The 16,307-nt window shown below is 43.4% G+C and overlaps 1 protein-coding gene across 1 annotated transcript; it reads right to left on the minus strand.

Moving 5' to 3' along the window:
• Positions 1-286: 286 nt before the first annotated feature.
• LOC144385290 (ATP-binding cassette sub-family C member 12-like) lies at positions 287-15,642 on the minus strand. The gene is made up of 28 exons (XM_078084904.1): positions 15,505-15,642; positions 15,124-15,271; positions 14,575-14,811; positions 13,704-13,877; positions 12,215-12,362; positions 11,906-12,054; positions 11,686-11,793; positions 11,113-11,319; positions 10,966-11,037; positions 9,660-9,784; positions 9,457-9,529; positions 8,983-9,186; positions 8,517-8,651; positions 8,149-8,242; positions 7,813-7,863; positions 7,425-7,517; positions 7,220-7,323; positions 5,324-5,509; positions 4,634-4,860; positions 4,268-4,405; positions 3,508-3,697; positions 3,316-3,405; positions 2,993-3,182; positions 2,469-2,628; positions 2,312-2,390; positions 1,686-1,799; positions 811-975; positions 287-739 (listed from the first exon to the last, which is right to left on the minus strand). The coding sequence occupies exons 1-28, from the start codon at positions 15,582-15,584 to the stop codon at positions 608-610; spliced, it is 3,873 nt and encodes a 1,290-aa protein (XP_077941030.1). The 5' UTR covers positions 15,585-15,642; the 3' UTR covers positions 287-607.
• Between the last annotated feature and the right edge of the window lie 665 nt (positions 15,643-16,307).

A 16,307-nucleotide genomic window follows, 5' to 3' on the forward strand; every position in this document is an offset into this window, starting at 1 on the left:
CTCTCCCTTTAAAATGCCGCTGTTCCCCCGCAGAGAGATGACTTTCTGAAAGGCCAACAGAGAGTAGGCTCCCTTCAGTCGGGCTGCAGTGCGCAGGTTCACCGCCCACAACAAGGAGATCAGGAAGGCTTTGGAGAACTCTGAGGCGAACAGGGCGAAGGACAGACCCACGCCGTATAATACCGTGGACTTCTCTGGGTCCTCGGCTTTAGTGAGGTCATCAAAACAGCCTTCACATTTATTTTAATGGGAGTATTTCAGTGTTAAAATAAATGAAAAAAAACTTGTGGATAGAAAACGTTTTAATTATCCATTTCCATGTTGTGGCGGCGGCCACCTTGTTCATGCATTAGATAAAAACCAACCCGCCATGAAAAATACCTTGCATATTAGTACAGCAGATTGAAAAATTCCCCACTTTGACAGAAAATAAATAAATGTATTATGCAATATATTTTAAGTATACATTGAAATCCACTCAGAAAACCCCCAAAACAACCATTTGTTTCAGCAGACTAAAGATGGATACATCTCATAAAACGTGCCTTCTCGGTCATACCGGATAACACCGACAGGACTGATTAAGATTTGGTCGTATAGTTGAACATCATTTAGTTATTTGTAGTGGTGCCACAGGGTCTCTTTGGTGTAGGTGTTCAGTGGGGGACGCAGCGAGGAGCGAGGCAAACATAGAGCCTGGTCTTTGCCTCAGAACATCTGGCTGGTCAAACTCTGCCACCTGTCAGAAGAATAACTTAGTTAATCTAGGTTTAGTAGAACACAAGCTTTATCTTTCTGTGTTCCTGTTACCTCGCCATTTTCCATGACCAGAATACGATCTGCATGTATCACTGTGTTGATACGATGAGCGATTGTGAGCACGGTGCAGTCCTTGAAGGCTTCACTGATGGTGCTCTGGATCAAGGAGTCAGTCTCTGCATCGATGGATGCTGTTGCCTCATCCAAAATAATGATCTTTTGGACAGGAGAACAGGGTTGGTTGTGGTGGCTAACTGATGGGAATGACATCAATAGCACAAGCAGTTACTTTGGTTATTTTTACACCTTAGTTTCAAAGTTGGAAGCAGGGGAAGGACCCCAACGCAAGCAAGGATGAAAATGCAACGATTTCAATGAATTGGGCATCACAGTCAGTCTTATACAGCATGGGGTCTAGCCGCTGGCGACACAAAGCCTGGACTATTAAGTGTCTTATTTGTGGCTCCCTCAGACAGGGATCCTCGCTTCAACCGGTAGTATTTCTGGTCTACCACATCGTCCCAACAGACCCAGAGGGGAAAAAGATCAAATTCCCTTATTTACCATCTGGTTAAAATATATATGTTAATACTTCTGAATGGCAAAACCACCACTAAGCATTCTATTCATGATCTGTCATTTCCCTCAATAACCTTTTATCAATTATAGCATAAAGTCATAGAGTTGGTCTCTCTGAAAGTCAGTCAGATAAGGCTGATGGGTTATAGGCAGGACACAAACCATACCTCTTTAACAAACTGCATTCGGATGGTAACAGGCTAGAGGGGAACACAAACTCCACCAGAAAATTCTGCAGCTTTTAAAGCCTACTGGCAGCTGATTGGTATGTGAAAACATGACACGTGGCAGTAGTAATCCTGGGGCTGTTTAGTGGCAGTAAAATAGGAGCAGATTCATGTACAAACCTTGGAGTTGCGAAGTAGTGCTCTAGCCATACATAGGAGTTGTCTCTCTCCTACAGAGAAGTTCTCTCCATTCTCTGTTACTGTTGCATTGAGATTCCCTTCCAGCCTGGAGATCTGAGGAAACCAAACAATACTGAAAACACTTTAATAGCCCAAATGATTGTGAAAGAAAGTGAAACACCAACTACTACCATTTATACAATAATCGAATGTAGCATTGTGTTAAATTCATCGGGTGCATTTCTCACTACTCTTACACACCAACATAAAGCTCCTAATATTAGCTTTCAAGAGATGTGATGCTGTATTTTCACAGCGTGACATTACTAGCTTCTGCTCATTTTACTTAAGAATGGAATAATTATCCCACCAATGCTGTGCTTCATCATTTATTTTTAAATAAAAAAGGACAACCATCTGGTCAGATAAATGAGATGCACATCCCAATCAGTTGTGATTGTGCTTAGGGATTACTGGTCAGATGAAAAAGGTCTTGGGAGAAATATCTAGAAGACTAGAACTAAAACTTGTAAACCAGGATGAAACTCTTGGTTGATGATACTTTGAATAACTGACCGCACACGGAAAATGGATATACTTTGCGTCATATTTTTCAGTGAACATACAGAGTTCTTCATGTAGGTCTTGTCCAGCGCTATCCAGATGGCCTCATCATTGAAGTTGTTGAAGGGGTCCAAGTTGTACCTGCAGGAATTGAAGCCCCCGCGGTGAGAGCAGTGTGTAGCCGAGTGAAAACCTATTGCTGGAGTTAGCTTAGGATACCTTACTGTGCCAATAAATAGCACAGGATCCTGGGGGATGATCGACAACTTGCTGCGCAGATCCTCCAGACCAATGGTTGTTATATCAATGCCATCAATCAGAATGGTTCCTGCTGCCGGCTCCACCAGCCGGAAAAGAGCCACACCTAGAGAGGACTTCCCTACAGAGAGGAAGAAACCAGTAGTCACCCTGAAGGTTTATCGAGGCAGTGTCCCCCTCAGCCTCTTAAAGCCATGTCTTGACTGTATGATGTTAACACTGTAATCCAAGTAATTCAGTCACATTCAAATCCAAAGAGGTTGTCGAATCACAGGGCTGTAACATTTGCACTGTAGAGATACAATTATATTAATGCAAGATTCAAGGCTGACAATCAAGGTAACCAAGTGATCGTTCCCTCAAATTTAAATCAACAATTGTAATACATCTGTGTAATCTAGACCTTTTTCTAATTTTCACGAATCACAACCTGCATGGAAAACAAAGTTATGAGTCTAAACTCCAGGAATCAGTCAGGGTCTTACCAGAGCCTGTCCTTCCCACAATGCCCAGCTTCTCCCCAGCCTGGATGACGAAATCTAGTCCTTTCAGGACAATGGGTGCACTTTCTCGGTACCTCATCTCATAGCCCCTGAAGGTGATGGTTCCGCTCGTCGGCCAATCTGCTGGGACTTGGGCCTCTTGGATACGCCTTGGGCCCTCAGACTTACAACCCTGTACACAATAAACAACACCTACATTGAAGGATGGGAAAGGAGGCGTGTCATCAACTTCAAAGAGAAGGTTTCGCTTTAGTGTGATGGACACTTTCAAGAAGACAAGGAAGGATGATTGGTGAGTATCTGACCGTGATGTATTCCTGCAGCCGCTCCACCGAGTTGAATCTGGCCTCCACCTCCGTTGCTTGCCTCACTGTATAGTGAAGCAGGCCTGTCAGCTGGACCACACGGCAATGTATTTAGCACGTATTTTACAGATAATTCCAATGTCTTTACAAAAGATGCACCACAGGTGCCTTCATTTTATTTTCCAAAGTTACCTGTATGGTGTATGACAAAGCCAAGCCTTTGAAAGACGGACTGATGGTCTCATTACTGATTAACACAACAATCAGGGCCACCGTCAAGGTCATGCATGCAGATATGGAGTCCAGGGAGAAGGAGAGCCAACGTGTTGCACAGTGAAACATTACATGGTAGTTGGAGTTTATGTCAATCAGTGCCATGAACCTGCAACGTGATAAACAGGTTTGTGAACAAACATAATGCACCGCTTCACCCCAATGATCCAAAACCAGCATTTAAGACTCAAACTGGGTTGGAGACATTGATTTCAAATGTAAAACTGCTGCCACAAGCGAGTGATGACAACCTTTTTTCTGATGTACTTTACACTTGACGGGTGTAGTACTCGGTACTAACGGGAATTCAAGGTCAAATGTGGTGCAATTTGGTCTGGTGGGGACCCCATTACAAACAAATTTGTTCCAGGCCGTACACTTGGGGAAACATTGCTGTCGTTTAAAAGATTAGATATAGATTTTTTTTACAATTTACTAAAAGCAAACTGACCTCAAAGTAACTTAACCAGGTTATAACAAAAGTTATAATGCATTATAAAAATATTTTAATGCAATATAAATATGAAATTGTAATAACATTTTTAAAAATGTGCATTAAAGATACATTTTCTGCCATTTTAAAGTAGTGTTAACATTGTCCCCCTGACAATACTGTAAACAGGAGGCACGCAATTGATTGAAAGTTCAAGGGTCATGATGAGGAACGTCGCTGACTTACCGTTTTATGCGACTGTCTCTTATGTTGTAGGCGTGGATGGTGCTGAGGCCCTCCAGGGTGGAGGTGAAGAGAGCGATGTAGGGAGAACGACTGATGTCCTCCATCCTCTTCATCTTACGGATGCTCCTCTGGGAGAAACTGTAGATGAATCACAACCTACATGTTTAATATAGTTTTAAAAAACTGCAAGGAAAAAAAAAAAAAGAATTTAATGCACCTGCTTTGAAGACAACGTCAACGGAAAACTGAATCTACGTGATCGTAACGCCCCCCCCTAAAAAAAAATACACTTGCGTGCAATCAGCAGGTGCCGCAAAAGTATCCATAGAATCAATAGTATCATGTTTAAAATTGGTGTAGACTCACAAGAGAATGAGACCGAACAATGCTCCAATGACAACCACGGCCACCAGCATCGGGGGGAAGACTCCAGAGATGGTGGCAAAAGTGAACACCACCATGAAAGAATACTGTAAGAAAGGATCCATGTAGAGGGCAAGCGCCGAGTCCACCTCCTCTTGATCTTTGGCGAAGCGATCGATAATGCGGCCTGTTGGTGTCGTGTCAAAGAAACTCATGGGACTGGCAAAAATCTGAGAAAGAACAATAGACCATATATACATTATTATAGTCAGTAGGCCATTTGAAGGGGATGAGGGGAGATGGCATTTCACTAGTACAAAACATGACAAAAAATATTAGCATCCTAACTCGAGTTGATCTTATGAGTTAAAGAAGTAGATGCATTTCTCTCAGCCACTCCTTTGTCTGCATTACCTGGTCCGGGTGTTTATTTTGACCGGTCATTTCTTACTCTATGTTGTTTCTGACCTAAGTGACCCTTTTCTGAAAGGTAGAGACAGTTTCTCCTTATCTCCTGCATTTGAGTTTGGTCTTTCACGGTTGTTCCAACAGTCGTAACAGTAAACTATATGGGAAAATCTTAACAGATTTCTTTTCAGCGATCATGTATTTCATCAGGTAAAATGTTATGTTTGGTGGTATGTAGATGGCTGGGGGGGGGGGGGGGGGGGGGGGTCAGCCAGTCAGCAGTACCTTCTTGAACATGGTGTCGTGGAGTTTACAGGACGCGTTCAGGGTCACCCAAGTGTAGGAGAAGCCTTTGATGATGGCAAGTCCCACCACGATGGCCAACATCACGCCATAAATAATTTGGTAGAATTTCAGGTTTGGGTTTTCTGAGACGTCGCCTTGGTATGAGGAGGAGGTCTTATTGGATGACTAAAAGAAAATATGTTAGATATAATTTGCAGGGTTCATACATATTTTGACACATGGATTTCCATGACCAAAGATTGTGAAATCTCAGTTTAAATACATTTTCTCACTTAATGTATAAACTAACAAGAATTCCAAGGCATAAAGTGTTTCCTCTGGCATTCAATCAGGCCCCAAGAAGTCTGTTTTTAAGGTTTACAATTATCAACTGGATGAGTATCAATCAGGATTTTCCTGATCCCAGTGCCTAAACAAACACTTTTTATTAACAGTTCATACGCTCAGTATCCAACAGACGTAAGTGTATGAATTACTTCATTGGAAATTATATTTATGCTTGTGCAGGAACCAAAGATATGTACGGCTGTCACGATGAATTTGTTGTGTGATTATTTTCAAACCATTTTATGCCACTGATCATTACAATATAGTAACATAGTAATAAAAGTACGCTATTTTAAAGTACAAAGAACGTTTTATTTGTCAGAATAGTTAGATATTAGAAACGTAACGTGAAATATCCTAATTAAAACAAAATAAGTGCAAGGGACACCGCATCGGGCGGTGCGATGAGTCTGGTTCGAGAAAATGTGTCCAGCGCGCTGCGCAGCAGGGACGATTTAACGCGGGGCTTCGACCACCAACGCACTCCGCGGCTGCAGGGAGAGACGGGGCGCCCCAGCCCGCTAACAACCGGCCGGCCGGAACGCAGGGCGGCGGTCCGGGAACGGCGTTCCTCCCGCCCAAAGGAGGCACACGAGCAGTCCGGAGGAACCGACAGTAGTTCAAGTTGAAGACTGGCAAATTGTTGTTGTTTTGGGTGATATTATAGCTTCGTTGGGTTCACTGCTTCTCTTCACGTGTCTGTGTGCGCGCTGCCTAAGCCCCGCCCCCTTTCCACAAGGAAGTGACAGGCTTCAACTTAAATGTTGGTGACGTTTATTTATATGCAAAATTAATATCGCTGCATCAAACATTAAAGCATGCGATTTCAGATAGTGTGAGATGTGTTATTTTATTGCATATTCCGACAGCCCTAAAGATATGTAACAAATTGACCGCATTTCTGTTGAATTGACGCTACTTGTGGGTCTCGATCTATTGACGTCATGATTGCAGCAGATGCAACACCTGCAATGACTTACGGTCATTTGCGCAAGTCACGTCTCTGCAGCTCAATGACAAACATTGTCACAAACAAGAAACGCCGCTACACCCTCAGTTTACGACTTTGAACTGCCGGCAGCAGACGGCCAGCGCGCATCGGAAAATGTGTCGTGTACGGAGCCGGCACCAAAGAGACGTGCTGCTCGGCGTGTAGCTTCTCTAGCTGTCACCCTCCGATGTCCGCTTCCTTTAGCACTGCTTGTTAGGGCCGCGCTCCATGTTTGAAATATCTAATGTCCACATTACTACATTCTGCTCGTCCCGGGTCTTTGTCCAACTCATGACATGCACTTTTACATCTGTAGCAAACCACGTAAATCTGCACCTTAACTGAAAAGTTCGGTAGCTCAGGAATCATCCAATGTGCAGGGAAGTCACACAACCACAGTGCGATTTATTTGCGCGCCGAGTGAGAGTCCTGCTCATATTTTGAACCCTGATAGCAACTAACCACCACAGACCGGGGAACACAGGGTTTGAATAAACTGGGGAGGTGGAGGCGATAAGACACAGGATGTCAACCAAACAAACAGATTTAGTTCTTACCCCGTCACCCTTCTTCAGCCAAAAGCTCAGCCACCAGTTGGTCAAGGCCGTGGATCCAATCATCAGGCCGATGCTCAGGAGAGTGAGGAGAGATGCTATGTAGCCTGCAGCAGCACAGTCACATAAGACATCATGTTGTTCATGTGTGAATTGGTATTGGATAAAATCACACCAATGCATAGGTCTGTGTTGGACACGGTCACACCTCCTGCTGCCTTGCAGTATTGCCGGTAGATTCTCCAGGAGACTGCACCTTCTGTGACAACCTCCTGACTGACCAGCTGATCACCGACCGGAGCTTAAGAGAAGAGATGATTATTGAATTAAGGGAGAATGTGGACATATTCCATCCTGGATCCATTTATAATGTTGCACCCATTTGTTAGCTCACGAATGGGGAGGAAAATATAGGACAGATCTTGGGAGAGAAGATGTTAAACATTGCAGCCAGTACTTCTGGTCACTAAATTGACGCATCCTTTGTCCCTTGCGTTGCCAGATTGAAATACATCGGACATAGTTCAGATGTAATCTCTGAAAGTGGCTGAACATACGACACAAGAGTCATGATTTTAAAAGTTTTGCAGACCCACCTCCTGGTCCAGTTGTCAGTGTGTCATCATTTTCGCCCACAGTATTAAATGCTGAAAGAACAACGATGTAGGGATGGGAGATCAATAAAAATGATAGAAGAAATTCCTGTCATTTCTATGCTGGAGACCAGACACGGCCAAACCAAATAACAGTATGCTGGGGCAGTCGGGATTGTGGATTTATTGCCACGTCTTTTATGGTGTTCGAAAACTTTTACAAGTTCAATGTTCTTTCTAACTTTTATGAATTATAAACCATGAAGTGATGTCTAGAATGATCCCATAAGATCTATTTTAGATCATATGGGATCAAACACGTTTTCCTGAGTTCCATACCGTGGTTCACTAATCCACTGTTGGCCTGGTCCGTTGGCTCTATGTCCATCCCCCGGGCAGCGTCCTGGGGAGACACTTCCGCCTCAATGGGAGTCTGAAGACATTTATGTATTTATTTATTTATTTAAACAAAAGCTGAAATGACTGCAGTCTTGACAAGGTGACGACTCACTTTCAACCTAAAGCAGAGGATCAACAATTCATTTTTAACAGTACGTTTCTGCCTCTTCTAAACGTTTAACACATTTAGTTTACAGCTTATTTTTGATCAGAGCTGTAAAAAACAAACAGGGGGAAGGCTTTTTGCAGCTAGTAAAACTTGAATCTAAGACATCCCACTACAGAGGTTTGAACGTTTTGCTTTTTACCTCAGACTCTCCCATCTGGTAGTTGCTGATGAGCTGAGCATAGTGGTTATCAGCTCTCATCAGGTCCTGGTGGTTCCCAGCCTCCTGCACCACACCATTGTTCACCAGCATAATGTTGTCACAGAACTCCAGGTACTGAGACACACAAATGAGGACAACCACGTCAATAAATGCTCTCAGCATAGTTCTCAGACCATAGTTCTACTCAGCGCAGTCTAAACAATACGTGTCTACATATTTGAGGTTCTTATTCTGCGGTTTACAATAACGTCTACAATTCACGCTTGAAAAAACAAACTGCATTAACTCACTGGTATTTGATTCAATGTTACTTTGGGCTTTACCACACCTGAAAGTCATTTGGTTTTAAACAAGTATGCAAATATCATTGAGAAATGCAACTCTAAAACTGAGCTATTTAGGATTCACGATCTACTAGACTAGTAACTAGAGAATGACAGTCTACCTGGAGCTGGTGTGTTACCAGTATGATGGATTTTCCCTGAAGCTCCTGCTTAATGCATTTGTCAAAGATGTGTTTCCCCACGTGAGCATCGACAGCAGAGAGCGGATCATCAAGGATGAAGATGTCCCCATTAGAATAGACCGCTCTGGCCAGGCTGATTCTCTGCTTCTGCCCCCCTGACAAATTCAGCCCCCGTTCTCCGATCTGCCAACAGAGCAGCAGAACGCGGATGAGACCACCGACAACATGAGACAAAGCATTTGCTTTTCCCTTTCAGTAAGTTACAATAATACTAGGTCCAGCTACAAAAACATCAGCTAGAGACGTGAACACAACGTTTGTTTACATCCGCGACAATGTTGCACAGTAGATTACGTTTTTTGTATCACTGGACAATTTTAATTTCAGTTTCATGAATTGAAACTGAAATTAAGTCTGGGGAATGTAGAGTAGCCTACAGCAGAAAGCCCCTACCTCAGTCTGATCACCATGAGGGAGGATATCCAGATCAGCTCTGAGGGCGCAAGCATCCAAGACTCTGTTGTATCTGCAGAGTCAGAAACAGAGTTAAGAGATGGCAAGAGACAGTCAGTGCGTTCAGTTTAAAGAGCCCTTTTGTTTCAATATTCAAAACGGTCCGTTTACTTATAAGGTACGTGGGTAAAGTGATTATATACTTTGATTGATCAAGCGGTTCCCCCATTATGACGTTTTCTTGAACAGTCCCGTGAAATATCCAGGCCTGCTGGGAAACGTAGGCAAAAGTCCCATCAGCTGTGACGGAGCCCTGCAGAAGGTGCATCTAAAACATAGAAACGAGAAAAACCACCATGAGGAAAGCTGCATGATACATGGCATCTGTAAGATCTGGGGGCTATTGCACAAAACCAGGATACGGGATTAAGCCGGGATATTCAAGTTATCCTGCATGAATTTAGCTTCGACTTGGTTGCAGGAAAGCAGGTTGACTTAAACCCAGCCAAGTAACCATGGCAATTTATTCTTTGCAGCTAGCCTGCTCCAGGGAAGGCTAACAGCCAGGCTAAGATTAATCAGCTGCCGATCTGATCCGAAATAAACATGTAGCAGTTGACGGCGATATATAAAGTCCCATTCACTGGTGTTTCTTCCTGCATCATGATGCCCATTTCTGAACAATGTTTTGGATGAAGCACTGATAGACATATGCTTTCAGACGTGAGAGGGTGTTTAGTCACAGATCAGTGCCAGTGACAGCGACTGTCTATGGAAGTGCTTTTTTTGTGGGTTACATGAATTTTAGATTACTAAAAAGTTGATCAAATATGTGAGCAGGCATCTTTCAAGTAATTTCTACAAACCATTTGCAAACTTACCAGCCGGCAAAATGTTTATATCTTAGCTTGACTTGTTGCCAAGATCTTTTTTGTCATGTTTGTTCTGTATGAACATTAATTGTAGAAAGGTATTTGGAACTAGACACAGCTTAGAGATTTGGGAATATGGTAAAACAGTCTCCTAGTACATAGATTTCTAAATCCTTACTCATTCCGTCGGTCCACGATTGTCTGCCAGGCTTTTTCTGTTTAACAGCTGCCGTATTTGCTTTTTTTGCATATTATATGCTCCACCAACATGTTTCCATAATGAGTTACTGCTCAGCGGATGAAAAATATGCTCCACGCGTCTTCTCCATTTCTGCATCAGTAAATCTGTGATCGACCCCGTGGTCTATTTAAGAAAACTGAACGCACACTTATCCCAGCTATGTAAACCTGGATTGACTTAGCTCCCCCTTCTCATCCCGGCTCAACATGCAACACTAAGTCAAGCTGCGCTTTCAGTTATCCTGGATTTTTTTCTTCTACTTTTGTGCAATAGCACCCTGGTTTAACCAATAGGTTAATAAGGAGCAATTTTTTGTGCAACCATTATAACAACTGATAAAAATGTCATACATTGTCAAAACAATTGTAAAAGAATAAAGACATAATGAGGACCAACCTGTTCCAAAATGCTGGAAATCAGTGACGTCTTTCCACTGCCCACGTTACCACAGATGCCAAGCAGCTTGCCCTTCAAGAGATAAGAACTTTAGGGTTTAACCTGATCTACATTGCTTCATTGATCCCCACCAGAGGTAAAACACACCTTGGGCAGTGTGAAGGTAATGTTTCTCAAGGTTGGCAGAGTATCGGTCCTCCCATTCTGGGACGTCTCCCCATTATCTGTGATGGTTGGGGAGTCTGGCAGGTCGGCTCCTTTCCAGGAAAATGTAGCATTTTCCATCACAATGGCTGAGTCACTGCCAGTCCGATGGATCAGGTAGGGCTCCGGATTCTGGATCCGTATTAACTTCTGAAATATATAAATTGATAAGCAATAAGCTCTTGTGTTTTATAAAAAAGACTTTAAGGGGGAATTGTTTTTTGTTAAAGCTAAAAACTGGCAATCAAGTTGTAGTGATTTCCAAAAACGGAAAAACAAGTGGGAACCTAACAAAAGTATTAAAGATCGTTTCGCACCACAGGTTGTCATTGTTAAGGCTGCAGATTAAGAGCTTTGGTGGGGAGGCCATATTTACAGATCATAATGTATCACCATTAGAAGGCACGAGCTGGAAGTTCTAAAGGTTGGGTGACATCACTGCAAAATTACATGATGTTAGATCGTAGTGACGTCACGGGCAGAACAGCGGAGCCGGACAAAAACAGTGGAGTTTACCCTCAGCCGGCTCATTGAGACATAAGCATCGGCCAGACTCTTCACAGAAATAGGTATAACAGCCAAGCAGAACCTCAAGGAGTTGAAGATGGCGATGGTGGTAAAGGCCTGTTAATGAAAAAAGAATGACTGTCAAACTGTAGAACCCTGTCGTTGTTTTTCAGTACACCTCACGCAGTGGGCATGATGGCAAGGTGTGCTGCACTGCTGCACTACTCACATCAGCTGTGTTGAGCTTCAAGCGCAACGAAGTGTGCAATATGAAGGTGAGAACGGTCGCGATGACGGGGGCGATGTTTGTGAGGCTGGTATTGCCATTTTGGATGTAAAGGACAGTCCGCAGTTTTTTCACCTCCTTTTTCCGGAAGCCTAGAAGCAAGACAGCATCACGTGTTCGGGGAGGTGTGGCACACAACACTACATTCCTGTTTTGACAACAAGCTCCGCTGTTAAATTGCTGTAAAAAGGTAATGGTGATATTCAAAACAAGACTTAACATGTTGAACAACCAAGTTTTCCGACTCCATACCTGCAACCTTCTCTTCAAAGGACTCTTCCCAGGCGTACATCTTGATGAGTTTGATGCTTCTAAGAATCTCAGACATTGTCTGAACACGGTGGTCTCTTATCGATGCCATTTTCTTCCTGACTTTGTTTGTGAGCCGGCCAATGAACCCCTGAAAACAGTATAAACTTTGTCAACTGACAAACGAGCTGAAAAACCACAACTACAGGTACCTCAGCGCTGTCCATGTCTATAGCAGAATTATTACGAAATAACCAAAGTTGCCTTGGCCTAGACAATAGATAGTTGTGTGTATAACTTTGGATTATTGCAGAGAACCGTATCTCCTTGCCATGTGGCTCAAGCAGGGCTGTAGTGGAGGGTAAACGCATGTAAACGCCGTTTACGCACCTCTAGAATTTTGGAAAAGCGTTTACGCACCTCAAAGTTCCCTGCGCCTTGTATTCTTCCGTTGGAATAATCCGAAATAAACTTGGTGTAATTTTAAAACAGCTAAGACTTCGTTTCCTATTGTTGAACATATAAACGCCGTAGTCTGAATTAGTCCGCTGTATTACGTTCTGTGAGCATCCAATCAGTGCCTTGCGGCTGCAGCAGCGACCAATCAGGATCCAGGAGGTGTGTAAACACGTACACGTTTGATCAGCCCAGTGGTCCCCAACCTTTTTACCTCACGGACCGGTTTCATGTCAGACAATATTTCGCAGACCGGTCGAGAAGGTCCGACGGGGGGGTAGTAGTCGCGCACTCTGTGTTCGTCGGTCGTGCACGGTAAAAGAAAATCGCCTGGTGACGCGTAGATTAGAAAATAAATCAGTTCTCAATGTGAAAAAAACATGTTGTATAGGCTATTTATGATGACATAGGTAGTACATGAGTGTTCCTTTAACTTATGTTGTCAGTGTAATTGACAGGCTGCTTAACTGGTTAACTCTTAAATTCAACATATTTTTTCAGGCAGTGAGAGGACAGGCAATGCTGCAGAGAGCACAGGGGGAGGAGAAACACCAGGTCCAATAGAGAGAGGAGAAGCACAGAGGAGCCATGAACCCCAGAACGCGTGTTCTGGGGTTCATGGCTCCTCTGTGCAAGGCAGGACCTGACGTGGAGGACAAGGAGGCCCTCTGGGCACTACTGTACAAAGGAGACTCCATATGTAGATAGTTCTTAATCTGCAATTGTGTTGTGTTGACATACTTTTCTTTACTGTTTTCTTAAATTTAATAAACTACTAACACATGTATTCATTGTCATTGATTGTATATGACTTTTACTGATAACATAATGCAATATAGCCAGGACAGCCTTACAGAGTCGCAACGCTTTGTGTTGCGTTGCTTCGCGTCGAGGTCTGTATGATCACAAAATTCAGAGTTTACCCACCTCTAATTTTACCACTACAGCACTGGGCTCAAGTACATGTTAAACCAGTTATCTCCCACTGCAAGTGACAATGCTTGTAATTGATAACCGTGCCGTTTAACATACAAACCTGTAACGGGATGAGGATCGCGTAGATGAAGACTCCAGCCAGTGCGGTGTAGTGAAGAACGTAGCAGGAATAGATGGCGCACATAACAAAGAGCACGGGAGTGGCCAGCAGGAAGGTCCCCAACACTACGGCCTCAAATAATTTGTGGCCGTCAGTGGACAAAAGACTAATCACCTGAATGAGAGACATTAGCAAAAGCCTGCGTTACTGGTGCACGTTGCTCCAATGGTGGTAGTAACACAATTACACAAGATGTTTACAGCCAAGAAGGTCTTTCATTGTAAATCGGGATGAAAGACAAACTCATGCAACAAACCAGAACAAAACGTCACGTGGGGCCATTCCAGGGGACGGACAGTTGAGTCAAGTTAGTTCAGCTGGTTTAATCTTGTTGGAAGACAAAGTTATCAGCTGCTGGTTTCCTCATTACCATTTCCCAACTGTTGTATTCGTTTCACGTTTGAATGAGTTAATTTATAGTCAGATTGTGCCATGTTAATCTCATGCATTTGAATAAAACCAGCGGTGTATGTGGCAGGTACTCTGATCAACAAGGGGGAGTTGACAAAGAGGAATTTCAACATTTCCAAGTGGAGCAAAACAAAGTGGGCCAATAGATTTGCTGTGTCAAAATTCAAATGAATCCAATTTCCGAATTGTGTCGCCGCAGTACAGCAAAAGGTCTAATTTCTTTTAAAACACATGCCGATTATGTCGAGCTATTGGGCCAAGTTTATATTTCTTGCCAATTCCAACTCAAATGAGGTATATTTGACACATTATCTCCGCGCTACTTTCTACAATTCATCCAGAGTAGAAGATCTCCCAAACGACGGGTCATGTGATTACGGTGTATGAGATCGCGCCCTACCTCTCCCTTTAAAATGCCGCTGTTCCCCCGCAGAGAGATGACTTTCTGAAAGGCCAACAGAGAGTAGGCTCCCTTCAGTCGGGCTGCAGTGCGCAGGTTCACCGCCCACAACAAGGAGATCAGGAAGGCTTTGGAGAACTCTGAGGCGAACAGGGCGAAGGACAGACCCACGCCGTATAATACCGTGGACTTCTCTGGGTCCTCCGTATATTTGAGGATCTTATGAACCACAACAGCCTGAGAGGACAGAGCAGTTTGTATCACACAAAAATAACTTTCAACATTAAACAACTTTGATTAGTCAAAACTTTAGTGAGGTCACCAAAACAGCCTTCACTTGCATCATGAGAACATTTACTTTAAGTAAACTAAGCTGAGTATACCTGCATATTTAAACTAAGTAAAGCCTTGTATGCATTTATTTTAATAGTGGAGATTTCAGTGTTAAAAAAAATACTTCATACACATTTAGACTGAATGCAATGGTAGAAAACGGCTCCTCCAATAGAGGAAGCACTGGTAATGATATACAGCTTCAGATGTTATTACCGGGCCCAGAAACATTGCTGCCATGGCAAGGATGCCAATAAAGACGGACAGAATCAGCCGGGTTCTTTGAAATCGAAGGATAACTCTCATCACAGAGGCCCTCTCCAGGCCCACCCTTGACACTTCTTCCCTCCAGAGTCTGTTGAGTCTGTGCACAACACATCAGCCATATTACATTAGTACGCCAGTAAACCAGGAACTACACACTCACAGGTTGACTCATTAATCATTTCCTAATATTTTCATGAATCCATTTTAAGGTAAGAATTTTAGCATAGACTGGTTATCCGTTTATAAACAAATGTCTATGAATATATTGTCTTGTATTTATTGCATTAAATGAATACAGAAATGTTGGGTGTGGCCATGAGTGTGTTAGACCTTTCTCCGCTGGGGTCAGAAGCATCAAAAGTAGACAGTTTGAGAGAGCTTGGGTCCAGCCTATTGAACAAGGCCCACATCGTGGGGGTCAGCCAAGAAAAGGTTGCAAAGGACAGGAGACCTGCTCTATCCAGGGGGTGGGGCCTAGACATGGAGACAGCACCCAATACGTATCGTTAGTCTGTAAAATCTGTCACCCAAGAGTTATTCATTGAGTGACATACAAAAGAATCAAAAAGAGGACAAACAATGTCATCAAACTACACTGACTGAGATGATGAGCAGCGGATGGGTATGAGGGTCCGAAGGCTCTGGCTGCATTTATTTAACCAGGTCGACCGGGATGTTTCTCTGTTGTCCAACTCGATTTGTTCTGGACTGGTGGCCGCAGCTCCTGGACTGGTGGCCGCCGCTCCTGGACTGGTGGCCGCCGCTCCTGGACTTCTTTGGAAAACATCTTCTGACTGTAAAGTGATAAAACCAGACAGTGAATGTATCGGACATAAAGACAAAGTGGGACGGAGTAAGATTGAGGAGGCGACAGGAGGAGAGCCTTTTGTTAATGTTCTAGCAAAAGGGGGCCTAACGATTGCATCAAAAACACAGGAAGCATGAGACACAATGGAAGAGGAAAAGATCCCAGGCCGTAAAAGCCACATGAAAGGCCACGATGGGTCTGGTAGAAGCGGTTTGTTATTAACTTACAAAAGAGACTCTTTGACTGTTGTTCCACACCACGTCTTGTCTCATTTTCTCCTGTAGCAAGAGAAGCAAACATGCAGCATCACAATATTACTCGCCAA

This window comes from Gasterosteus aculeatus, chromosome 12 (genome assembly GCF_964276395.1).
Source record: "Gasterosteus aculeatus chromosome 12, fGasAcu3.hap1.1, whole genome shotgun sequence".
Taxonomy (NCBI): Eukaryota; Metazoa; Chordata; class Actinopteri; order Perciformes; family Gasterosteidae; genus Gasterosteus; species Gasterosteus aculeatus.

What these genes read in the sequence shown, in the direction of transcription:
- LOC144385290 (XM_078084904.1), bottom strand. Translation starts at nt 15,584, where the DNA reads ATGTGGGCCTTGTTCAATAGGCTGGACCCAAGCTCTCTCAAACTGTCT. An exon ending in ACTGACAACTGGACCAGGAG is followed by an intron (nt 7,518 to 7,812) that starts GTGGGTCTGCAA and finishes TCTTCTCTTAAG; the next exon opens with CTCCGGTCGGTGATCAGCTG. An exon ending in GGCTGAAGAAGGGTGACGGG is followed by an intron (nt 5,510 to 7,219) that starts GTAAGAACTAAA and finishes ATTTTCTTTTAG; the next exon opens with TCATCCAATAAGACCTCCTC.